The following is a 26,534-nucleotide window of genomic DNA, read 5'->3' as shown; positions in this document are numbered from 1 at the left end:
TAAATGTTGTGGTTTGAGCTGGCTACCTGGGCTGGCAACAAAAAAACCATGCAGCCACTTGCTTACTCTTCCCCTCAGGGGAGTGAGGACTGAGAAAATTCGACAAAAAGGCTCAAGGATTGAGATTAGGACAGGGAGGGTTCACTCAGCACTTGTGATCATGGTCAAAAGCCAGAGCTGACTTGGGGAGAACACATAAATTTAATTTGCCACCACTAGTTTACTACATCAGAGTAGGATAGTGAGAGAAAATAAATACAACCTGATTTAGATATACTTCCCGCACACCCCTCCAATATTCCCAGCTACCTCCTCCCCTCCTCCATGCAAGGGAGAGCTGGGAATGGGGGGTGTGGTCTATCTGGCCATTACTCGCTGTCCACCGCAATCCTTCCTCCTCAGGAAGGGGGCTCCTCGAAGTCTTCCCCTGGTGCCACATGGTGTCCATCTCACGGGTGGCAACCCTCCCTCCATATGAGTCTTTCCCACCAGTGTGGGACCAGGCTCAGAGTCACGGGTCACTTTGGGCATGTCATCTGCTCCTGCGTGATCTTTCTCCCCCTCGTCATGGAGTCTTCCATCTGCTTCTGCATCTGGGATGTTTCGCTGCCTTCGTTCCCCTCGGTTCGCAGACAGTCATCATCCTGCCACTATCTCAGCACAGGAATCAGGGAAAAATCTCAGCTCCCGCACACTTCCTCCCTCTTTTGTCCTCACTGACCACATATTTTGCTCTGCTCTCACCTCCCTCTCCTCCCAACAGAAAAACTCCCGAACACAAAAGACAGGACACAGAGGCAAAGACGGAGAGTGGCCCAGCAGGTTTCCCCTCTTAAATACACTGATGGCAGAGGCTCATGCTTGGCCTGGCTTTGGCCAGAGCTGGTTCTGACTTTTACCTGAGGCTGGGGGAGGCTCTGGAAGTTTTGCAAGGAGCCGTCCTCACAGTTCCCCCCTCCACTGCTAAAATCCCTGCCAGACATAAACCCAGGACACTAAACAAAGCTGAATTTTGAGTAGTTGTGGGGGTTTTTTTTAATGTGGTATGCTATTTCAATTCCCTTCTTTTCTTCTTCCTGGTAACTTTGAGACCTGTAGCACAGTTAGCAAAGGATTATTCTTACAAGTTTAAGAAAATTAATAGCTGCCTGATTTTATTTTCTATTTCAAGAGGCCTGTATGTACCTCCCTGAGGGAAAAGCTGCAGCATGAGCTCGATATGATAATAGGCATCAGAGGGTCTATGTGGAAGGAATAATAATAACATTTAGGAGAGGATCTAGTCTTGATTAATAACATCTAAATAAGCCGGAATTTTTAAAGAGCTTCTAAAGGAGTAAAATGATGATCTTTAGGTTCCTTTGAAAACTCCAGCTTCAGTTTACGACGAGCTTCAGTGACCCTAGAGGCTTTGAATATATTCCTCACACAAGAGGTGGCTTGAAAATGCTCCACTGTACAATTGCTTTTATGAGCAATTAGACTCATGCTTTGGTCTTTCCTATGACTTCTCGTGATCCACATCTCGGCCTGTTAAATGTTTTGATTCTAACCTTGACAATGGATAAATGCATTACAGAGTTCATTTCCAAATGAATTTGACTACATAGATCAAAAGACTGTAATAAACTATGTGAAAGATAGGAACACCTCTTAGATGAGGTTGGATTCAGAATAAATTCCTGAAGAAGATTTTGGGGTTTGCCATCTCTGACACAGAATTATGTGCTTACTGCAAGATTTACTAGTGTAAGTAGTGAAAATGGTATTTGTCTTTTTGTTTTCCCTAATTTTTCTTGGGTTTCCTTCACGGTGAGGTACGAATTTCTGTCCTCACCCTGATTTTGTAGGTGGTAGAAAACGTTATTCATCCTACAGTGGAAAACCTTTCTGTGCAAGAGTTATTTCTTTGAGGAATGTACTGTCTTAGTACTTCAAAATATGTTCAACACCTTTGCGATTGATCATGCTGTTTACATTTGTAACAGCATAACGCTCTTCTTTCCGTCTCACAGAAGTTGTCTTTTTCTTTGGGAGTGAAAAAGACAGACCTTTCTATACCTCAAAAGAGCAAGAGACTTCCTATTTACTAGTCTACTTCACACAAAAATTACTTGCATTATATGGTGATAGACTATTTGTAGGGTAAGTTTAAAGAGGTTAAACCAAAATACTGCAGGAGCTGGCTGCCAGTCAGTACATGCATCTCTCTTCATCTGTTGGAGACGATCCATGAAACTTCACCAAACCCACCTTTCATGAAGGCTTCTATAAAAGCACATACTGCATAGTGCATCACAGAATCTAGTGGCTGACTGTTTTATCAAATGGAATTCATCAGTTCCTCAGGTAATTTTTTTTTTCCCAATGATGATCAAGCTGCAAGTGAGATATGTTGATTTCCCTGCTGTTGACAAGCTATTCCTGAACTTTTCTGTGCAAGAGATACCATCTTCCAGGGTAAATTTTTTTTTCTTATCATCTGTATCTGTTGATCCATGAATGTCATTTAACATAATTATGTCTTTCATCTTTGGTGCTCAGCCTGTGTATTTTAGTGGATATCAATCTTATTTCCTTTCAATATTTGATGACTTACAGTAATTGGGCAAGGTATTTCTTCCTTCTTGAAAGATAGTTTGCTCCTTTGGTCACCATTTGCCTCTTTTAGTGTGAGTACCTCTTCTAGTGTGTGTCGAAGGGGAAGTGTTTGAGCACAGGCAGAGGAAACTCCATATAGTATTATAAAAATATGTCACAGAACCCTTTATGTATTGCTCTCAATAAAACCCTTTCTCTCCTATAAATACCTCAACTAGTATATCTGATATCTTGGGTTTTTATAGTACTCCAGTTCTAACTTTTAGTCACTTGTACCTGATGACTTCTTAGCCTATAGCAGAAATTCTTTGTTAGTATCTTAAGTGGATGAATTCAGATTTTTTGCTGTTAATTTCATCCCATTTCTGTACCCTTTGTTTACTCAGTCATAAAATAAAATATTGTCAAGGATGATGTGTTTATAACACTCCTTTTCTTCATTGGGAATGCTACCTTTATTTGGTCAGATAAATTCATTCACACAATTTTGGTGCTAAAATGTGTTTTATAATAATCACAATACCTATTCTTTGTAACTCTCCAGATAGTTAATATACAGAACTACTTTACCTTGAAATGGTTTCCATCATCAGCTGCCTTTTTAGGTAGTTTCTTTCTCACCTCAAACTTCTTCCAGTTGTCATCTTTTCCATCTGACGAAGTACTTAACGCTATTATAAAGGTGAAAATTTGAACACTGATCTTCTGTTTGTGTAGAAAATCAGTTATCAGAGGAGAAAATCAGGATAGTTTGTTTTGCTTTGTATCAACAGGTCTGCAAACACCTTGTGTCCTTTCTCTGTCTCCTTTATAAATGTATCTGAAATATTTGCTAATTATATGATGGCGCCTCTGAGTTCTGCTTGTGTCTGACTTGTGCTAGTTTTCACTTTGTTAAACGTGAGGCCCATTACGTGTGTATTCGTTCTTTCCATGATCATTGTTGTAGCTGTCATTAAAATCTGAGGTAAACTATTTTAGATTTTTATTTTTGTCTTTAAATTATACAATATCTTGCTTCTACTTTCTTACTCTTGTACTTGGGCACTGTCACATGCTCCTTCTCTGGCTAGACAATCTTTACTGTTTATTTTGACTTCCCATGCAAAGTCTAACTGAGCTTCACTGCTGACACTTTACATTTCCAACACTTCAAGCTTCTGTAGCAATTCTGTCGGCAAATTAACTTTTTCTCAGGCATCAGAGACTTTCTCATCCAACCTCCAACCCTCCCCTGCTATAAGAGATGTTCACTTGTGTGGGAAATGCTCAATGTCCCTCATGAGAGATCTGATCACTCATCAGAAGTTACTAGCAATTCTGCATAGAGTGTGCAGCTGCTTGGAATCCTACAAGCTGTTTCATGCTACTCAGGCTATCCAAATGCAGAGCATTTTAAAATTTGAGACTGTAGCATCACCTAAGAACTGTTATAAGCAAAGATGCTTGACCGGAAGAGTAATGAGGAGAAAAAAAAAGAAGAGAATCTGCTATGTTTACAAGAAAGCCATTATATAGGACAAAGTTGCACAGAGGTTGACAATTCAGAATGATGTCTGTCTCAATGAATTTCTGCCTCAGCTGCTTTGTATCCTGTTACCAATGAAGAAATGTAGTTAACTCACCTGAGACAGGGTTTTATTACCATTTTACTGCAAGTTGGCTGTGATGGAACTTAGATTTTAGAGGAGCAATAAGCTAAAATACTATTAAAATATGATTCTGTAATCATTCAGTAATAAATTCTATCAGTTGCACATCCTTTTTATGTTCACTTTGTTTTGTAGTAATATGTCAGATACACTGGAATCTCTCCATTACTAGGACCGTATATTAATTTCTTTTTTCTAACTTTAGGCTTGAATTAACCAAGCCTTCAAACTGATTTACTTCCGCACAAGACCTAAGAAAAATAGTGTTGGTATTATGTTTCATTTATACAGTTTGTGTGTTTAAAATTTGTGTGGCTACCTGTGGTGTGGTAAAGCTGCTGACAGTGAGTTACTGTGTCTCTGAAGTTGCCCTTGGGATTCTAGGTATGGCATTTGTGAAGTGTGTTCGTGGTGATAAACAGACATACAACCGTTTGTCAAAAGATTTAACTGTTAGGTATGTGTGGCATGTGACAACTAATAGAGGGAGTAGTGGAAGGATGAAACTGGAAGGTGAGCCATTAGACTAAGCAGAAGTCTTACCTAACTAGTCTTAAGACATTCTTCTTCAAGCAAAAGTGGCAAGATAAGATTCCAGATTAGGGTTAGCTGAAAAACTAGATGCTACCTTGGTGTACTTTAAAGTAGTATATAATTTTGAAGCTATTTAGATAAAAATTACTGATAATGCAGTCAGGTAGTTGGTGTAGAATTCAAATATCAACAGAATAAGAGTCATTAGGGTAGGTGGTTTATACAACTGTGATGTAAGTAGCTTTAAATACATCCTTGTATTTTCACATTACTGGCTTACGCCTGTCTGCTTTAGTGAAAATATTGTTTCTCTGAAAGTGTCTGATTTCTTTTTAGCTAAACCTTAGATCAATACTTGTCTTCAAAATGCTTGTCTTAAATTTGCTGTCTTTTGATTTCCATGGCTGTGTATTTGATTCTACCCTATATTCCTTTCTGATCCCATCTTTTCGGTGCTTTTTGAACAACTCCCCTCATCTCCACACTTCGGAATGTCCTCATGAGTAACATCAGTTCGGTTCCCATGGTCACACTCTCTTCTGCTGTAGCAGTCTGTGTTTAGACAATAAATTTGACCAACATTTCTGTTCATGGCTCGTGCTAGACGCTCGTACCCTAAGCTGTAGTTTTGGATCGCATCTTGGTGGTGGCCGGCACCGCTGCAAGCCCAGGGTAGCTGGAGCAGAGCTCCTGTTCCTGGCCCTGTGCCTTGGGCTCTAGAGCCGAGGTTTCCTCAGTCCAGCTCCAACTGTTGCAGCACCCGTGGTCTCAGCAGCCAGAACGTAACCTTTTAAACCCTTCTGGTTTGGATACGCAGCTTTCTATTTCACAGCCTCCTGTTCTGGCTCAGCAGTGAAAGAATAAGGTATAAAGGTCTGTTTTGCTAGAACTACTAAAGCACTTCCAAAATTATTGTCCATGGTAAATGCTGATAAAGCATTCACTTTAAATAGATGTGAATAACATAAAATTTAAGTTCCCTTCCTCCTTACATAACAAGTTTGTTCATCTGTTGGAGTACAGAATCAAAAACAAAGCTGATTTCAATATTCTTAATAATAACTTACCGGTATTTTCTGTTACACACTGTTAGATGAAACAAGATAATTTGACGAGTTTTCAGTCTAGTTTTTAGTATTGATCAGTGTCTAAATAAGTACAGAATGAATTCAAGTGGGAGAACAAATCCATAAGTGTTGTGTATACATTATGAATATCCTCTCAGATATAACTATTAGACAAGATATACTTTGGTAACCATTTATGTCTCTGAAATGTTTTGCTTTGTAACTACTCCTCTTGCGAGAAAATATCCATTATTATTTATAAAGCTGCCAAAGCCCCTGTGATTAAAGTATCAGGAACATCTCAGCATCTTCTAGATGCTTCTAGACTGCAACTTTAAAAATAACCTTACCACTTTTAACATGTTTATTTATAATATGGTTTAGAGAAATTGCTGGCTTTTCAGGGCAAAGCAGACTTGAGAAGCAGGCGGGTAGAGAGTGCATCTGGAACCTGTGTAGACAGACTTTATTGCTCTGGTGGGAGCTCTTCCCATCGGTGGCTGCATCTACAACCAGTCATCCAGTAGCTGGAAATGACAGCGTCAGAACTCGGCAGAGACTGGCCTTAGAGTGTTCGGTTCCTCAGCTTCAGGCCAGGCACAGACATTTTCTGTTAGAAACTCAAGACGTGTGGTAGAAAACTAAAGTAATATTTCTTTCTCATGTTCTCATGGTTTTTTACAAAACTCAGTGTTTAAGATCAAACCAGTAACAGTTTGATTCCTTCAAGTGAAAATTGCTGGGTTTGGATAAGGATGCTTGTTGTGTCATCTAAGTTGAATGATAAGAGGACAATGGGGCCTCAGAAATAACTTAGTCATTGGAAGTTAGTTTATGTCCTTTCAGATAAGAAATTTGCCTTTTTAATATGAAAATATCCATTTTAGTAACTTGTATGAAAATGAGGTTTCAAGTTTCATTTATTAATTAGGCTGTTCTGATGGATGGTGACTGCTGCTGTGTACAGTTTTGCTGTGTGGATTGGCATGAGCAGAGGTGTTGGAGAGCTGCGGAATATACACTTTCTTATCTCATATAGCACCTTTCAGTTAATGTACAGCACTTTAGGCAATCTTTCTGTTCTTATTCTCTACATAATATTTCTCTTAGCTTGGTTTTTGTATGCTAGCATTTGATACGGAACTATATTCTCTTTCACTGTTTCTAACTGCAAAGTTTTAGTTGTTTTGAGAGAATGCTTTAATTTTTTTTTTTTTAAAACGAGTTTGGAATTGATTTATATTGCTGTTGCTGCCAATGGTATCTTTATGAAAAATCTAATAGGAATTAAAAAAAGTGCCTACTGTAGTGGGTTTTTTCTCCCCCGAGTTTAAAAATTACCCTAAAATGAAAATAACTCTTTATTTAAAAAAGAAAAAAGGTGGAGTCGTTATATCTTCCCTACTGGAAAACAGTTTTTAATATTACTAAAGACAACGTATATAACAACATCTCTTGATGTATGTCGAAGGGACAATTTTAATCTCTTGGGTTTTGTTAGTTTATAATTCCGCAAGCTGCTGCTATTTCTTAAGTGACAAAATGATGCTTACTGTGTCTCCTAAGTGATACTTGGGCATGACTATCAATCAGTTCATTAGGAACAAATTTCCTTCTTTTACAGCTAGAAATGCTTTGTGTTAGGGAGAGAAAGAAACAAAAAGAAGAAAATACTTCCTGCATAACAGAAAAAAATACTTAAATGATTTCATTTGCTGGAAAATTGGAATAAATTTAAGCAGCTGTAATATTCTTTAGAAGATGCCTTTACCTGAAAGAGAGCTGTATAGCCAAAGGATAATATAATTTAAAAAATTCCTTGCTTTTTCCCTAAAATAAACATCTCGAGTCTTTTTCCATAAGGTGAAAAAAGGGAGGATTCATTTCTCTCAAATGTGCCTCAGAACCTACTCCATTTACTACTTTGCCGTTATAAATTGATTCTTGGCAATTTATATACTAGTGCTACAGATGCAAGCAATTTTCAGATAAAACAGAAGTGATCAATCATTCTTGTGATTGCAGTATGGAAGGGGAAAAAAAAAAAGGGATTCCATGAAAATGATATTTTTGGGAGTACTGCTTCCCAACTCCTCCCGAGACTGATTTAATCTGGCAGAAGGATGACTTCAGCAGCGGTGCCTGCTTTAATGTGCTCACTAATTAGTCATGATACCTAGTTTTCTTTCTCGCAAGCCATAAATAAACTTGAGTTTATTTCTGGATTACAGGATTGTAATTGAAACAACCGTTAGAAAAGTGATTTTGACAAACTTTTCTTTGAAAACACCCTTGTGTTCTGAGAACAACAACCGTATGGACTTCGAGGCAAGTGAGAGCAGGGTTCCAGTGCAAAAGAAAATTTTTGGTAATACAGTAATTATGTGATGATCAACAACTGTTGTCTACAGAGAGAACTGGACCAGCTTTGTTCTGGCATCCTCAAATCCTCATGTTCACCCTTGATAAGAAGACAGTTAGGTTTGTGTGTGATAACATCATCTGTTTTAAGATACAATCTGAGGACTAGTGAGGTGAATAGGCGGGATGAGCAGCTGTGTGCTGAGCCTGGGACAGAGAAAGGTGGTGGGCAGCTCCGCTGGCGGAACAGCAACCAATGCCTTGGAGGCGACATACCCCTATTTAGACATTTTGAAGATAATATGCTGAATCAGCGGCATCTTCTCTTAGAAGCGTAGAATCATTAAGGTCGGAAAAGACCTCTAAGATCCATGTAGTTGAAATATCTACCCAGCACTACCATGACCAGTAAAACATATCCGCAAGTACCGCATCTATGTATTTTTTGAACACCTCCAGGGATGACTCAGGGTGACTGCTGGGCAGCCTATTCCAATGCCTCACCACTGTTTCGGTAAAGAAAATTTTTCTAATACTTAGTCTAAACCTTTTCCTAGTGCAACTTGAGGCCATCTAGGTTTACTTCTTTGCTCTTTGTGCTGACCTGTTTTGTTGTCTTTGCTTTTCTTAACAAGCACAGAAGTAACAAGAGCTTCCCTCTTTCTCTGCAGCTTTTACGAGAATTGAAGCACCCCAACGTGATTGCATTGCAGAAGGTTTTCCTTTCTCACAGTGACAGAAAGGTTTGGCTGCTGTTTGATTATGCTGAACATGATTTGTGGGTAAGTACAGATTTCCCTGAGTGTTTGAGATAGTGTAATACGAGCTTGTTCAACCTGACATGTATGGCATACGTTCACAGAGTGCAGAGATGCATAAATTGCTTACTCTGTAATTAAGGATGTCACTGACAGCCTATTCTTTGTACACTTTAAAACCTGCAAAAGGCTATGTAGAATTTCTTTAAGTCAGATTTTATTTGAAACAAGTTTTCCTATGAGCTTGAATAAAGAAAGCATTCCTAAATTGACAGTTTCTAAGATAGTTTGGAAATGTCTTTAATATTTTTATTTTTCTGTTGTTTTACACACACAAAAGAAGGGGGGAGAAAAATAGAGAGGGACTGCTTTACTGAGTGACTGAGACAGTGAAAGTGACCAACATTCAATCATTAATTCTAAACAGTGAATTTGTGACAGTATGAGTGGAAAGAAAATAAGAAGAGTAAGTAAGCACTGCTGATTGAGCCTACTGATAGATTGTCACTGTGTGGAAGAGGAATAGAGACTTAGATGTCTATTATGAAGTTTCAAGCAAAATATGATATGATTTGACTTAATCTGATGTAGAGGTGGACATCAATGCCATCATGAGTTGAACTCAAGCTCCACCGCTGTTGATGTGTGTTGCTTGGACCTGCATTTGCGTTTAAACTCAAAAGATAACAAACACGTACTGAGAATAATCAATATGTTTAATTCTTTGAAAATACTGGTAAGGAGAGAAAGTAGCAATAATAATTCTAATATTACTTTTTAAGGCCTTAGTAATATAGAAGTTGCTATTATTAATGTTAGTGACAAATTGCTCATTTGTTTTTTGTTTTTTTTTTTTACTTAACTCTCAAGAACTAATGAATATATACTAGTAAATCACACAAAATTGTTACTTGGAAGGAAGGTAAACTTAGACTATGCAAAAAGATACTTCTAGCTCAGAGCAAGTGAAGTCATGGTATTTCATTCCCCTTCATATGCTTAAAAAGATTTAATTTGATTTCTTCTATGTTATAGCAGCTCTAAAAAGCTTTCTTCATCAAACTTCCATGTGCACTGAGAGTTTGTGTATTTCTCACAACTGGTGAGAGTGATGATGAATAGGAATGCAACAGCTAAAACCCTGTACTGACAGAGTTTATTTGTGCGTGGAAAGAGTTAGTTTTACTTGTTTTATAGAACAACCACAACAAACACATTTTAGAGCTACATTGAATGGCACTTTTAAAACACCTTTTTTCTAACCTTTTTCATGTAAATTTACTTTGAGCATGTGGTGTTCACAGTACTTGGTGATTTTTCACATGATTTAACAATTTTAGATAAGGAATCACTGCAGTCTAATGTTCACACTCCGTACATCTGGCTGGATTTCAGTCATAATCTCAGTAAAGTAAATTCTTGTCTGTTATTTGAGACTGAAATGTTTGTTACACTAGTTATTTGATGTGAACTGGTCTCCTACTTCCTAACTCTTTTTTTTTTTTTTTTTTTTTTTTCCCCTATGGAACGTGCTACACAAATCATTTCTCATTTCCTGTATGATTGCCCATGTTTTCTTGCTTCTTAAGCCTTTGGCAGGAATTCTTTTCCCTCCCTTGCATACAGTTAGCCATGTTCAAGGCACTCTTGGTTCTTGCTTAACCTTGGTCCTCATTTCCTTTACTGTCAGCCCTTCCCAAGCATCGCTCTTAAATCCCCTTTTGTCTCTTTTGCTCACTCCCAACTTTGTGTCTTTTTCCACGCTGCCTCCTACACATGGAACAGCCTCCCAATTAACGTACGTAACGATCCTTCGCTATCCTCCTTCAAAAACCTCCTGAAAATCCACTTATTTTGTAACGCATTTCAGTAATAACAACCACTTGTCATTCTGTCTGTGTCGTGTTGTGTTTTGCATTTCCTGTGCTTTACAGCTTGTGCCCTTCCAGCTTTTTGGGGTAGAACTTGTAGCAGGAGATTTGCACATTTTGTTATTGCTTAGCACCACGTGCTCTCCAGCACTACATAAAACCAGAATAAGGCTATTCACTGTGGGTATCAGTTTGAAAGGATTTACACTCGGAAATCATAGATGTGCTGTCACTACAGAGAAGTAGATCCCCAGAGACCAACAGTTTAAATGTAGGTAGCTTAGAGTTACTTGCCAAAATGTATCTGTGAGTGTGGGAATCATCCTTCTGTTCAAAGCTGCTCAGCTTTAGTAATTCCTATTGGCTTCAGTGAGAAGAGTGAATGCTCATTACTTATAAACATCAGATAATTAAAATTGTTACATTTTTCGGCTTCTGTACTGGAAACATTTGGCAAGAGATGAATTAACTATATTAGATGCTATCTTATTCTGTGTATTTTCTAATACGGAAAAAAAAGTTGAAAAAAGTTGTGCTGTTCTAATGAGGAAAAGTGATGATGCCAATTAAGCTTATTAAAAAGTTCTTTTATAGTGAGCAAGACTTTTTTTTCCTTTTTTTAACTTTGCCTTTAATTCCCAAGGATTAGACTGCTCGAATCTAAAATTTGAGAATAGATAGCAGCATACTTTATAATTTACTCTAGCCTCTGTTGATATCATTATCAAGGGATGAAGAAAGCTGTGCTAATCTGTGCTAATTTTTGGCAGGTGTTGGTGAAGATTTAATATGTTGTCCTTGCCTACAAATAGATTCACTGTTTAATAACTAAGCCTATCAAAGATTTTTTTTCTTCGAGTTACATTGCACAAAAGCTGTTAATGAGATTACAATAAAGAATATCTAAGAATATAGGAATTCTTTGGACCAATTGATTTAGAATTCTTGCTTGCTTTAATTACAAGAATTCATAGTGTAATCCACAAATTATTTCCGTATGATTCTTCTTGGCTATTAGTCTCTGTCAACTGGTAAAGCTCTTAGTCTGCTGGATGTGCCACATATGTTAATTTATAGTATATTGTCTGCACTGTCCTCACTGTTTATATATGCTCATGCCATGAAGTAAATGCAAAATTCCTTAGCTCAGTGTGAAAAGAGCATCTGATACAAGGTTAAAAATGTGTATATCCACAGATGGCATTGAGTATCTCATACCTTCTAGGCCACATCCTTTCTTAATTCCTGGCAACTTGCCTCAGTCCTACATCTTGATATTCTAGTCGTCTGAAACTTTCAGCTTCAGGTGTTTGTAGCCACAGAACCAACCGTTTCCAATTCCTTTGCTTGTGAGGGAAAATCCTCTTGGATGCTTTCAATCCAAATTGTATGCAGGTTTTCTGCCTTGATTAATTTATGTTGAGATGAACTGAATGTAACTCACTTAACACGTGACTGGGTTAACCTTAAATTCAGAAGTGAAATTGATACTATTTTTAAATTACCTTTCCAGTACACAGTTAGAACTTCATAGTCTTACAAAACTATGCATGGGTGAAATCCTTCCAAGAAAAAGTGTAATCCCTTCAACTGATAAGTGTATTTTTCTGCTATATTCATCTTTGACCTTAAAAAAAAAAAAAAGGTTGTTTTAAATGCATAAATGTTCTTGCTAGTTTATCACTAAGGAAAACTTATTTTCCTGTTCTACTTTCATGTTAGTGTTATGTGTACACTGCTGCCACGAGCGTCCTATGTAAAGGAAGACATTATGCAGATTTATATTAAATACATTAAATGCGTGATCATTACTTTATTGGACTTTGTAAAAAGTTTGATACAAATGAGATCTGCTCTGCATGTGAGTTCTGTTTGCTCTCAGTGTAGTTACTTTTACCTGCTGAAGAGGTTCTAATACTTAGAGCTTTTCTTTTGTTCCCAGCTACTCTCCTATACTTTTACAGCATTAGATTTTTAGTATTGGAAATATTTTCTAAAGCACGTGATTTTGGTTTTAATAGGATATAAGATTTGTTGAAGCAGAAGGGAATGGGCTGGCATAGATTTTGATTTGCTTTAGAGTTACGGTTTTTATCATCATCCATTGTTACAGAAAGCCTTTATGGCGTAATTTATCCCTTCCAAATATGTTGGGTGGGGTCTTGCTGACTCTAAAGCAATGGTTGGATTTCTTGCAGAGAGCAATACTATTCTGTGTTGATCGCTGTCTGGTCTGAGAATGCACTTGTCACTCAAAAAACTTGCTTTTTTTGACAGAGTTGTAGGGATTTAAGGTTAGTTTACGTGGGTTCATCTTCAAGAACTGGGGGAAACAACAGGTAGGAACAGACCACAACAGCAGAGGTGAGGGTGCAAAAGCATAAGGTATATGAAGAATTAATATGAACAGAGTTGTGTGAGTACTGGGTGTTTCAGGTGAATGTACTGAAAGGGCAGCATATAGAGTTATTTTGACATATTTAGGTCTGAAAGATATAATAGACCTAAAAAGACCCCAGCAGAACCTGGGAAAATTATAGTTTGTCTGCTCTGTGTTTCAAAGCCTGGGTATTTAAGCAAGTTGGCATTAACAAATGTTAGTTATCATTAAAACTCCTTTCACTGTTACTTAAAATGTTGACCTCTGGTCAATTGGAAGTGTGTTTTTCATTAGCCAGTTTGGTTAATGAAATTCTAAAGAAGATACTTGATGATGACTGTGTACTAGCATCATTTAGAGGGAGCGTGTTGAGGTATATTTCCCCCCCCTCCCCCTTTTGAAGGGCTGTTAATACAGCGATCAACACATGCTTTCAAAATTGGAAACTTTAGTGATTGCTTTAGAAATACTTTTACCCACTTTTGTTTTGATTTTACTTTACTTTTGACATACGCTTGACAAAATTTTGTGTCTAAAACTTTGTCATCTAAACTGAGTCCTAAGTGTAGGCATATGAAGCTGTGATATATTTTCTGGAAGAGCTAACAAGTGCTGCTCAGGTTAGTTGGGTCTATGTTTGTTTCCTCTTTTTGAAAATTGTGCAAACAACGCATGGTTAGTTTTTGTACCACCTTTTTAAATTTTCATTTGTTCTTCCGTAGTCTAAGTGCTTCACTTTTAACATTCAACAATCAGTTATCTTTGTTTGGGTCCTGATTGCTGAAGGGAGAAGATGGTAAAAATTTTATATTTAAAATGAAACTTGAAGCCATGTAATCAGAATCTTCCTCTTTACCTTGGTACGAGATTTAATGTGCGTCCAAGCTTCCATCTCTTTAATATTAAAAAGTAATTTTACTTTTTACTGGTGCATTGGCATAATTCTATTTTATCCTCAAAGGCTGGTTTAGGGATTGGATAGAACAAAGGGATTTTTCTCTCAAGTGTGGCAATAAACAGTTTACTTCAGCAGGGAGAGGCACCTGTGTCAACATGATTGCATTTCAGTTTGATGGAGATACGTGTAATTTTGAAACAAGCAGTGCCTTAAGCAGTAGAACTGAAGTACTCAGGATTTCTCAGGGGTTGTGTCTTGATCATTTCATGTCTGTTTAGGTGAGAGCTTGCTTACAGTGTAACTTCATTTTTTACAGACATGCATAAAATCTCTCAGCTGGATTCTTATGTCCACGAAATCTTTCCAGTTCTGACTTGTTTGTTTGAACCTCTGTCCTACAGAAGAGCAGTTCTCAGAATTGGAAATGAGATGACACAAACGCAGAGAGAGTGTGTTTGCATCAGCTTGAATTCCTTGGAAACATGCTAAAATTAGGATCATATTGAATGCTTATTTAACTGCTGGACAAATACTATGGCTCTTCATGAAACAAACTAAATGAGTTTGCTCTATATTGCCATGCATTTTATTTACTTTGTTTATAGTGAAGGATTTAGAAAATATACGTAGGTCCTCATCAGCCATTTTTCAAACCAATGTCAACTTGCTAGGTAAGATAAAAGGCAGGTGAACTACTACACTGAATATTGTTTCATGAGTCACCACTGTATTTGCTTTCCAGATGCTTAGCTCTGTTTCACTTCTTTATCTATTATCGTTTATATGGTCTTGCCTTTCCGAAGGCTAAAATGGTGTTACTGAAGTAAGCCGGTTCATCCATTTTTCCTTTTGATCCCAATACATTTTTTTGAAGTTGAAAATTGGGAATAAGCAGTTAGTAAAAAAACCCCAACAGTAGTCCCAGAGATTGCAAACAGCAAATTACAGCAAACATCTGTAAGTTTCATTACTTTTCGTTACTTTTCATACATCAATAAATGTATGCTTTAATGTTGATCAGTGAAGTATTAATTAAATTGAGAATATAGACTTAAAGCCACCACCACAAAGTTGCTGCTGTGTTTGAATTCAAAATAAAATATGTAGATGCTATAGAAATATTTTTGCATTATGTTTATTTTCAGAAGTGGATACCTAATTGGCTTACAACATTTTTGGAACCCAGTCAGTGGCAGCATGTTTTTAAGATTTAGTAATCTGAAAATACAGATGCGCAGAAAGGGAAAGCGACTTGGCTACTTCTGCTGAATAGATTTGAATGTTACTTGGAGTTTCATTTACCTCGTATGACACGTGTTCTTTCATTTGGAAGCTTTTTAGATACACAGGGAGGAGAGCTTGCACCTGCAGAGTTTTAAGGAACTATTTAAAATGAAATTATGGTCGGATAACATTGTGGATGGGTTTCTGTTCAGTAGCATGCGACTGGTATGCTGTGCACTGACAACTAAGCCTTCCCTAAATTTTTGCTGAATGCGTCTGAGTATTTTCCAGCTTTTGTGGCCAGATGGTCTATGAGAATATGGGAATTAAGTTATCTTTAGGGAGTGACAGTGAAAAAAAGACATGGAGAATGCTGAAGCTGTTTGACCACCTTCTGTCTGCATGTTTTCTTGCTACAAGCATGCCTCTGACTGGACTAGATTGTGGAAGTCCTTGTGTTTTCTTCGTAGTGGTTGTCCATTAGGGATAAGACTCGATAAAGAAGTTGAGCATACCTAAAGGTCAGAAACTGCAGTGTCCATGCACACCTCCTGATTCCCAAAGAGAGATGCAGAATGTCCTTTGTACCTGTCAGGATTCAAATCTATACTTCCAGCTCATGGGACTGTCTTGATGCTGGGCTGTTCTGCAAGAGAAGTGAGAGAAAGGAAGAGTGTGGTTTCAAAGGCTAGCAGTTAGGGCAGTCACCTAGAGAATGGGGAATGTAGGTTCCAATTCCTGTAATTCCTAAAAATTATTCCGTACCTTTTTAGGTCTAAGATTATGGCTGTTAAGTGCTGTGCATAAGGCTTCGCTTTAGGGCTGTTCGGTATATGAAGCTGATGCAGAATACCTCATAGAATCAGAGAATGTTCAGGGTTGGAAGAGACCTCGAGTTCATCCAGTCCAACCCCCCTGCCAGAGCAGGATCCCCCAGGGCAGCCACACAGTTACGCGCGTCCAGGTGGGTTTTGAAAGTCTCCAGAGAAGGAGACTCCACAACCTCTCTGGGCAGCCTGTGCCAGTGCTCTGTCACCCTCACAGTAAAGAAGTTTCTCTTCATGTTGAGGTGGAACTTCCTATGTTCTAACTTAAACCCTTTATTTCATGTTCTATTACAGGGCACCACTGAGAAGAGATTGTCCCTTTCCTCTTGACACCCACTCCTCAGATATTTGTTTATGTTAATAAGGTCCCCTCTCAGCCGTCTCCTTTCAAGGCTCCACTTGCATAGTATAGTTAGGCATAAAGAGCATCCCAGTTTGTGCTGGTACCTGCATGTGTTTCTACACTCAGGGTCTCAGATTTAAGCTATGAAATCTTAAATGTTTTGATGTGGAAAGAGCACACCTCCCTGCCATAGCTGAAATGAGCAAGATTACTTAAATTCCTTTTGTTTAGTTGTACTGGCATCCTTGGTACACAGCTTACAGTACACCTGGTCTCTAAAACCTTTGTCATGTTATTATGACCATTCGTTTACTTCTGTTTTGATGCTAGTTGTTTAATTATTTATTTTTATTTTAATTTGAGGAATATTTTCCCACAACAGTGGTAGGGCCATACAGACATATTTCTGAAAATGCAAGGAGATAGGAAAAAGCTTGGCCTTGCAGCCTCCAGTAGGAGAGACACTGTTCAGCAGTGGCACCTGTTTGCCCTTTCTGTGTCATGGATGGACACTGACATTAAAATGGCTGTTTAACACTTGTTATGTGTATTGGATTTTCTTTATATGGCTAGTTACATACAAGAAATCAACTACTTTTTTAACAAAGCTTTTAAGAGTAGGACTTGGTCACAAGCACTGTGTGTGCATTCCAGTGGCACGGGGCAAATTCACCTTTTCAGTTCTCTGTATGATTTGGCCCTGCTATATGCTTTTTATATATTTTTTTATGCTTCTCTAAACTGTGATGGGGTGATGTTCTTGCTTTGGCGAATATAAACTTCCATAGAACAAATCGGCAACGATAACTTCTTTTTTTCTATTGTAGGAAATTGTATTTTATGTAGTGGTGATATTGCTTGCTCAAAGCAAAGCTGTCAGCTTTAATTTGCTTCTACAATTCCATAACTCCTTCAAGAGAGGAGCTTGCTTTCTTCGCCTTTCTGACTAGGACAAACCAGCATCGGAACAAGATGATTTAGGATGTGTCTCAGTGGTATTTCAGAGGCAGATAAGAACGATCTCTGCTGTTTTCTGGAGCATGAACCAGCTTTGGTGTGGTGAGCCTTAGCTCAGGTCTGGCTGGGGAACTTGGCTTAGCATCACGTCAATTTAGTTGTGCTAGCTCTGGTTTAGAGGTAACTCACATACATGAAGTTCAGCATGAGGGTGGATTATTTGCCTCAGAAGTCCACCATTCATGTGGAATGAGAGGAGGAAAGAGGGATGCTGCTGCTCTGAGTCACTGCACGAAATCTTCCTCCCCTCTACCCTGGTGTAAGCTTTGCTTTGCCGATCTAGCGGATAGCCCTGGCAGACTGATAAGGTCACGCTCCTGAGCAGATTCTCACATTGCTCTCAACCTCTCTTCAGTTTGTTAGTTTCTCATGGGACAAAACCTTTGACAGAGTTCCCAGTCCGTTCGAAGGAAATGGGGACCCACGTGCAGGGTGGGGGCAGAAATCGGAAAGCACCAGCCTGGTGCTGCCGTGCTCCTTTCCTCCACAGGTACCGGAGAGGCTGCGGTGGGGCCAGAGGCAAAGTGTTCCTCCTCAGCTCATCCATGGTTAGTTGTGTCCCGTTCTGTCCCACGAGACCCTTTCTCAGTTCCATTTTCTGTATGCCTTTATTGGAAGGAGTAATGTTTTGTTTGGATACTAATCAGTTTTTAAATGAGTGTAGAAATTCCTTTTAGTCATTACATGCACCTTGAAAAAGGGCTGGACTGGGTTTGTGAGTTTCTGTCGTGACCTTTGCCTTTTGGTGCTCCTGTGTTTTTTCATGCCGTCTATTAATAAAGATAATCATTTGGGAGTTCATGGTATTGTTGCTGCTTTATAAATCATGTTGTACTTACACACAAGGGTCGTTATATGACGAGCATTGCATGGTACAGGAGAGTAGGGACTCCCAGTTGAAGTTTTGACACAGAATCTTTCTGTGTAAAGATAAGAAAGAGCTTTTCAAAGGAAATGCTTCCTTAAGGCTTTCTATTATAGTTTTCAGAGTGATTGCATAACTAAAGAATCGGATACTAAAAGCTTGTTTTGCTTGCTGGTCCTCATTTGTACATTAAAAACTGATAATCCTGTAGATTTCTTTTATGGTGTTTTTAATATACGGCCATCGCTGTTGTACAGGTAGTAGTGGAAGGCTCTGTGGGAATATTGCTGTGGATAGGGAGTAAGTAGGCTGTTGTTCTGATTTATTTATTTTTATTTATTTTGCTTTAAACATTTTTGTCTACACCTTTGCTAAACACAGTTTGACAGTGGCTGAAGTACTGATGTCAGCCAGAGGTAACATCTACCGTGAGGAAACATGAACCCGTTAACATTTTCATTGGGAAGTGACAAACTTGGCAGCAGGTGGTGGTGGAGGGAGCAGAGGTTCAGTGAAAGCACAGCCACTGGCTACCCCTCCTTAACCTGAGGAGGGGGGTGATCTTGAGCTAGACAAATCGTATTTAAAGACTTGAGTAATTAGTAGTCTTGTCACTCTAGAGATTAGCATTTTGAATTGCTTTCAGTAAAAATGCAAACTGCCTTTATTATTTGTGTCTTTCAGAAAAGCACATAACTGAATATTATTTTGTTGAGATGCTTCTTTGAATTGCCTTCAGAAAGGAGTTGTTTTTTTTTTTTTAAATGTGAATGAATGGTTTTAGTTGTTTGCTGAACGGCAATATGTAAGATTGAGTTTATGCCTTGCACAGCCCCACCTTGTCTGAGGACTGAAAAGGTAGAGGGGCATCAATCCACTTTATTTCTTGTACAGGATAGCAAAACCAAACCAAACCTAACCCATCATCGCCACATCGAACTTACAATAAATATTAATTAGTTTATGAATATTTCATGATCTCTCAGCAATCTTTTCCTGATCTTTTTTTTTCACTCCAGCTGACTAATGCTGGGGTCCCTTTCTGCATTCCATGTTTTCAAGAGGTATTTGTCCTCTAATGGGCTGTGACTGACCTCTGCAATCCAAGAGCCACTGGCTTGTCTTCATCAATGAAATTGTGCAACCAAAATGTGGAAGCAAAAATATATCAATTTTCAGACATTTGAACATGATCTCACCCCAGTGTTGTGGTGTAGGTTTTTTTAGAGTTGTCATCCCCCTTCCACTTAAAAATATTTACTTGCTCTCTCTACTGAGATTCTGATTTAGGGGGGAACAGTGAAGCAGTTGCAAGCACTCTGTCCTGGGTGGGTTTGGAGAGGAGGAGGGAAGGTATGAAAGCACAGAGTGCGGTCCTCCTTCTAGTAGACACTGCTGGTTTGAAAGCTTCTTCTCTAGCAGCTGAGGGTAAGAGGATTCCAAATGGGGAGGGAGGAGGGAGGAGAATATCTAAGACCCTTTACTGAAGGTAAGTAGCCAGTCTTTAGATATTAACTAAAGCTTGACAGCTGTTTTTTAAAGCAACTCAGAGAATAAAAGCAACTCGAGAAAATTTTGAGCATATTGCTTTCAGTTGCACAGTTCAGCAGACTTTGTATTTCATTTCATTATTTAGTGTTAATAGTTTAAAAACCAAACACAACAAAAGTCCTTTCTGTTTATCTAACATGTTTCATCTTTCTACTTGTTTTATTTCTAGCATATTATCAAGTTTCACCGTGCCTCAAAAGCAAATAAAAAGCCCATGCAGTTGCCAAGATCTATGGTTAAATCCTTACTCTACCAGATCCTCGATGGAATCCATTACCTCCATGCAAACTGGGTGCTTCACAGAGATCTGGTAAGTGTGGCCTGTGTTGCACCTGGCTGGAAAGTTCCACGTGTGCCTTGGTGGGTAGAAGAAAAGTCCCTATTAGTAATCTTGCGTATCGATCCGTACAGCTCTTCCTGTTATTGTTGCAGGAGACCAATGGTGATTTTAAACACGAAAACAAACTGTGTTTTCACATTGTTTTTATCTGAGTCATCTGAGCTTGGACAATGATGCTAGATCCGGTAGAAGGATTGCAGATACCGGTATCCGAAAACAGTATGCGAGCCAGCTGATATACGTTGCTTGAACATTCTTAGAAGTTTGTGTATGACTTTGAAAAGGCATTTAAGTAAAAGAGTGATTGATACCCTTGTACATTGTTTGGCTTACATGCAAGTTACCATAAAAGCTAGTGAAAGAGTGATTTTTTCGTGGTGTATTTCTTTTCCATGTGGTATTTTTTCTGACCGTGGGAAGAGAGCTATGAAAGAGATGTCATCTTGAAATTTCTCATGACCTGAAGTGGCTCTTTAAGTTGACTGCACGTTACAAGGGCAGCCAGTTGCCTTGTCTTAGTTACCCTTTTCCCCTTAATGTTTCCCACCACTCCTCCTGCTTAACTGAAGTGCTACCAAGGGTTGCAAAAAGAAGAATATTAATATGGGTGTAGTGCTTACTGTTACTTGCATCATAACTAGCATTTTTGACATGAGACAAATAACGTGATGCTTAATATGTCAAATCTGTTCTAATAGTGGTGCTATTGTAACATCACTAGTAGGTATGGTAGGAAATGTTGTATAACCTGTGTATAAAGCCACTGATCTTATTTGGTTATTCTTCCTAGTTGCCCCAGTACGTCAAAATAGGGATACACATCCAGAAACTTACAATTGCTCATTAAGTTTTGTGAGACATAGATTGTTCTCGAGTCTTTAATAGTAAATAGAGGTTTGGATTAATTTTTGGATGCAGAGCAAATGTTTTCTTAAAAGATATGAATAAACAAAGGCGGACCTGGAGTAGAAGTCACATCTGGAATAAATTTTATTTAATTTCTGTAATAATACCTAAGAGTGAGGCTTCAGGTTTTGGTATGGATTAATTTTTTTATTTTTATTTTTTTTAATTTGTTCCTAGGTATTTATTGTCAGTTTTTCTGTATTTATTGTCAGTTTTTCTGTTACATTCCAGAATTTAATATATTTGTATGGTTTTGGGGTGTGGGTGTGTGTATGTTTGTTCGTTTTACCTTTGGAATAGTAACCGTGAGCAAAAGCAGGAAGCAAGTACAATCCTGATTTTCATGGTACAATTATTAGTTTCCTAAGGAGACAGCTGTTGCTTTGGCAGAGTGCTGACATATAATTAGATACAGCTTGAGGAGGAACACCTGAAAAGTCTATGTTTAAGGGAAACGTATGTGTTCATGGAACTATTAAAGATACATATACTCAAATGCCATATATACACTTGATATCTTGAGAGGAAGTACAAGATGGTATCTAAGATAACAATAACAAATACCTTAGAGAATTTTTTTGCTGCTGTTGCTATTTCCAGCCTGCCGCACCAGGTGTTTTGCGTGACTGTTGCTGCTGCTTTACAGGTCTTATCTGTTGTTGATGAATTGCAGCAAAGCTGCTGCCTAAAGTCTCTGTCTTTTCTCTTGGAACTTTGGGAGGTGATTGTTGTTGTTACACACAAAAAAAGACTATTTTTCATGGTTCTGGAATGATAGTGCTTGATTGATGTTGGCATAATTGAAAGGGAGAAGAATAGAAATCTATGAAGTCTTAATGTGTTCTTGGTATGCGAATAAATTTAAGTTAATGGATTCTGGGACACCTCAGTGAGAGAAGGGAAACAATTTTTAAAATTGCTTTGGTACACTGGTGATTTAAAGGTGTATTCAGAATCTTTTGCCTTGGAGTTCTCAAGAATTCAGGTATTTCAAGTAGTTATTTTGTATCTTGAGCATAGTAAGAAAAAACATGTTATTCTGGATGTGTCCTGTCTCCTCTTGAAATTGAGAGTTAATGTAATCATTTAGGAATCAATTTAAAATCTCAGTTAATAACAAAAAAAGTATATCTCTAATTTTTATTCATATGCTCATACCTGTAATTTTTGCTTTTAAAAAAGATTTTACTGGGATCAGTTTCTTGCATAATATGTAAAGAAAAGCTCTTCAGTGTCTTCTTAAGATGGGGAGCAGTTTGTCTGGTGTTTTTCTCTTAGCTTTTTAATTTACCTCTGCTGGATAAATATTTTTCTGTTTTATGTAAACCAAATTTTGCATCAAGACACCTTGTACTTTCCTAGTTCAATATAACTCTGTTCTTGCTATTTTTAGCTTGCATTTGGATGTAGACCAAAGATGGTGACATCCATAAAAGTCACGTTATGCGTATTTAATTGCTTTGGGTTTTTTTTAAAAAAGTTATTGTCAAGAATATTTATGATAATTCTCCTGAGCCCTGGAAATTACCTTTAGAATTTATTTAACAAATTTTGCAATGAAAAAATAGGAACATGAGAAGATAGGTATTTGTGAGTGTCCTTGCTTTGTATTTGAAGAACATTGTTAAAGATCTTAATTTGATAGTGTCTTAAATCAAACAGTTTTTAAAGAAGCTAGAGTACCAAATGTGCTTTTTAAAAAACCCTGGTTCTCAATGGATCTGTACTTAAAACTGTTCCTTTTAAGTTTTTTTTAAGATCAGCAGTAGCCAGCAAAAGCATGATGGAGCACTGAAACAGAGTGAACACTGCAAACTTGCAGACGTGCAGGACTTGTCCTGCCCTTCGGCTGAGCTGAGGGACGATTCTACCACAAGGAGACAGTCTTGTTCCCCTCTTGCAGTACCACTGGGCATCGCCACTAGTTTCAGTGGCCTGGCAGGGGACACTCGCCTGGCTCATGGTGAGCTCACTCAGGGAGTGGAACCCACACAAAAATATCCGCTCTCATCCTGCAGAGCTCGTTTCTGCAGAATTATCTCCCTGAGGGATCTCCCTGGGAGTTCACGTGTGCGCACGAGCTGGTGCAGAAGTGTGAGGCTGGAGGTGGTGGCAGAAAGCTCAGCAGGTCGGTCTAGTGTCATCTGCCGTTGGAGCAGATTGTTTTACTGTTAAAATGCACCTTTTGAATTCTTAGATGAGAGTGGAAGGGTTTTGAAAAGATTAAATTCAGTTGTGGGTCTACATCAATGTAACTTTTATATTTACCTCGAGTCTTTTCTAATGTAAGACTCATGTTAGCTTAGACTCTCCCAACACAAGTCCAAATTTAGGCAAGCACCCAAACTGAGGGAAATTACGAGACCAAATGCACTCCTACTTCTAGTAATAGGAAAATAATTTAGTATAGTGTATCTTTCAATTTCTTGTAATATTTGGACTATTTTGTTTCTGGCTTTCTCATCCTGAACATAGCTGAAAGGTACTAAGTGATTTTTTTTTCTTTTGGCCAAGCTGTTAATGCCCGTCAGTTAAAAAGTATTCAACAGTAACTTTCTGTAGAGCAGGATTCACACCTGGTGGACAGCAGGATGACCATGAGCCAGCAATGTGCCCTCGTGGCCAAGAAGGCCAATGGCATCCTGGGGTGTAGCCAGTAGGGCAAGAGAAGTTCCCCTCCCCCTCTACTCTGCCCTGGTGAGGCCAAATCTGGAATATTGTGTCCAGTTCTGGGCCCCTCAGCTCAAGAGAGACAGGGAACTGCTTGAGAGAGCCCAGCGCCAAGCCACAGAGATGGAGTGAAATATCTCCTTCATGAGGAAAGGCTGAAGGAGCTGGGTCTCTTTAGCTTGGAGAAGAGGAGGCTGAGGGGTGACCTCATTCATGTTTATAAATATGTAAAGGGTGGGTGTCAGGAGGACAGAGCCAGGCTCTTCTCAGAGATGTCCAATGACAAGACAAGGGGCAATGGGTACAAGCTGGAGCATAGGAGGTTCCACAAAAATATTAGGAAAAACTTTTTCCCTGTGAGGGTGCCAGAGCACTGGCACAGGCTGCCCAGGGAGGGTGTGGAATCTCCTTCTCTGGAGACTTTCAAAACCCGCCTGGACGTGTTCCTGTGTGACCTACTGTAGGTGATCCTGCTCTGGCAGGGGGGTTGGACTAGATGGTCTTTCAAGGTCCCTTCCAACCCCTGACATTCTGTGATTCTGTGATACGGGACGGGGGACAGTAGAGATTTGATTTCCTTGAATAGCATTATGTCAGTTTATACACCTTGAAGTTGACATAAGGATATAATAATAATCCATACATTTCTTCTCCTATCAAGCCATGTGTAGTGGATTTTTTTTGTGGGATTGTGCGTTATTGAGCAACAATAATTTTGCCTTTTCAATGTAACAAACAACATTCTCAAAAGCCATGCTTGAGAGGAGGGATGCTTTGCTGACTCTATTAGCTCCTGGGGCATTTCACTATGAATAAGAGGTTGTTACAGATAGATTTCAGAGAAAGAACTATTTGGTATTAAGCTTTTGTTTTCTAAAGCACTCTCTCTATATGTTGTGGACTGTCCACCTGAAGGAGATCTAAAATTGTGTTCTGTACCTTGAGCCAATAGCAAGTTAAAGGTACAGCATGTTGAGTATTTCAGGGTATTGTGATACCTTCTCCCCTACTCCTCTAATGTGAATTGTTTAGATTCTACAGGAATGTTCAGCAAAGGCAGAGATGTCTAAAAATGGAGATCTTCCATAGACTGTTCACAGTGTGTGTTCATGGTAGCAACAGAAAGGATTTCTGGCACTTTTTCTTGTGCTAATAACCCTTCTGTAGTTGATGTTAGTTGCTTAAGGGCAAAAGCAGGCATTAGACCATTTCCTTTAGAACTTGATAAAAGCAATTTCTCTTTGTAATAGGATGTAGTTTGCTAGAGGTAGGTATTATCTATAAGATTTTTTAAGTGTACAGAAACCATACTGAAGAATTCAGTTAAGATTCCACTTAGGTCTTTGAGGATTTCTTTAGAATGCTGCTTAATGTTATTAAAACTACTGCTTAAAAAACGAACGTCGGAAATCAAACTCACCAGAGCAATGCAGATATTCCACCCCTACCCTTAGATTGTGTTAAATGGTTGCTTTCAGCATTCTGAAGTCAGGAACTCGCTCATTGCAGTAGTCATGTAAACTAACTTTGTAAAATAAGCCAAGTTCCTAAAGTGTTTTTATTATAATTTTAAATATTGTTGACTAAGAATTTCTCAGTTTTTCTTGTATTATCCCTCTGCAGCTTCAGAATATCTAAATTGATTCTGTGTGTTGTTTTACAAATTAAAGAGATTACCTTACAGCAAAACTCTTAGGTGGAACAACAGTGATTTAGGTGAAAATACTCAATGTTTGACACACCTTTGAACTCAAAATTTTGATTTACATATAGATGGCAGAACTACCTTTTGTTCCATGAGAACACATTATCTGTGAACCTTAAATTGCAAAGATTTTTTTAAAAAGAAATTAATAACCTTTTCACTCTGATAATTTATTTGTATTTTTCTGTTTAGGCAAAGATTTATGTGTCTAAAGTGTGAGACAGAGGGTAGATTCTCTAGACAAAGTGATTCCCTGGGCAGACTTGGATGTATAACCTACTGCTGTTGCAGAAGGAGGCCATGCTGCCTCTACTCCTGTCTGCTTCATCGTGCTGCTGCTCCTCCTCCTCCTCCTCTAAGATGGGGATTGGCAGACTAACATGGGCTAAAATTAGAATCATAGAACCATTTAGGTTGCAAAAGACCTTTAAGATCATCAAGTCTGACCATTAAGCTAGCGCTGCCAAGTCCACCAATAAACCATGTTACTAAGCACCACATCTACACATCTCTTAAATCCCTCCAGGGATGATGACTCAACCACTTCCCTGCACAGCCTGTTCCAATGCTTGATAACCCTTTCAGTGAAGAATTTTTGCCTAATATCCAATCTAAACAACCCCTGGTGCAACTTGAGGCCATTTCATTTTGTCCTATCACTTTTTACTTGGGAGAAGTGACCTCGCTACAGCCTCCTTTCAGGCAGTTGTAGAGAACGATAAGGTCTCCCCTCAATCTCCTCCAGGCTAAACAACCCCAGTTCCCTCAGCCACTCCTCATAAGACTTGTTCTCTAGACCCTTCACCAGCTTTGTTGCCCTTCTTTGGACAGGCTCCAGCACCTCAATGTCTCTCTTGTAGTGAGGGGCCCAAAACTGAGCACAGGAGTTGAGGTGCGGCCTCACCAGTCCTGAGTACTGGGACGCGATCACTTCTCTGCTCGTGCTGGCCACCCTGGTTTTGAC

At 38.7% G+C, this 26,534-nt stretch overlaps 1 protein-coding gene across 1 annotated transcript in view; it reads left to right on the top strand.

The window, feature by feature from the left end:
- Nucleotides 1-26,534, top strand: part of LOC104274322 (cyclin-dependent kinase 19) — a gene marked incomplete at its 3' end in the record, with an annotated part of 95,882 nt that overhangs the window by 24,580 nt on the left and 44,768 nt on the right. The window contains exons 2-3 of the mRNA XM_009869918.1: nucleotides 8,887-8,997; nucleotides 20,119-20,259. Coding sequence (XP_009868220.1) covers nucleotides 8,887-8,997; nucleotides 20,119-20,259 — 252 coding nt within the window. The remainder of the gene's footprint in view (nucleotides 1-8,886; nucleotides 8,998-20,118; nucleotides 20,260-26,534) is intronic.

The sequence above is a fragment of the Apaloderma vittatum genome, unplaced genomic scaffold, assembly GCF_000703405.1.
Source record: "Apaloderma vittatum isolate BGI_N311 unplaced genomic scaffold, ASM70340v1 scaffold2775, whole genome shotgun sequence".
In the NCBI taxonomy this organism is placed as follows: domain Eukaryota; kingdom Metazoa; phylum Chordata; class Aves; order Trogoniformes; family Trogonidae; genus Apaloderma; species Apaloderma vittatum.
The sequence above is the reverse complement of the archived record's forward strand: the minus strand, read 5'-3'. Positions and strand labels throughout refer to the sequence as shown.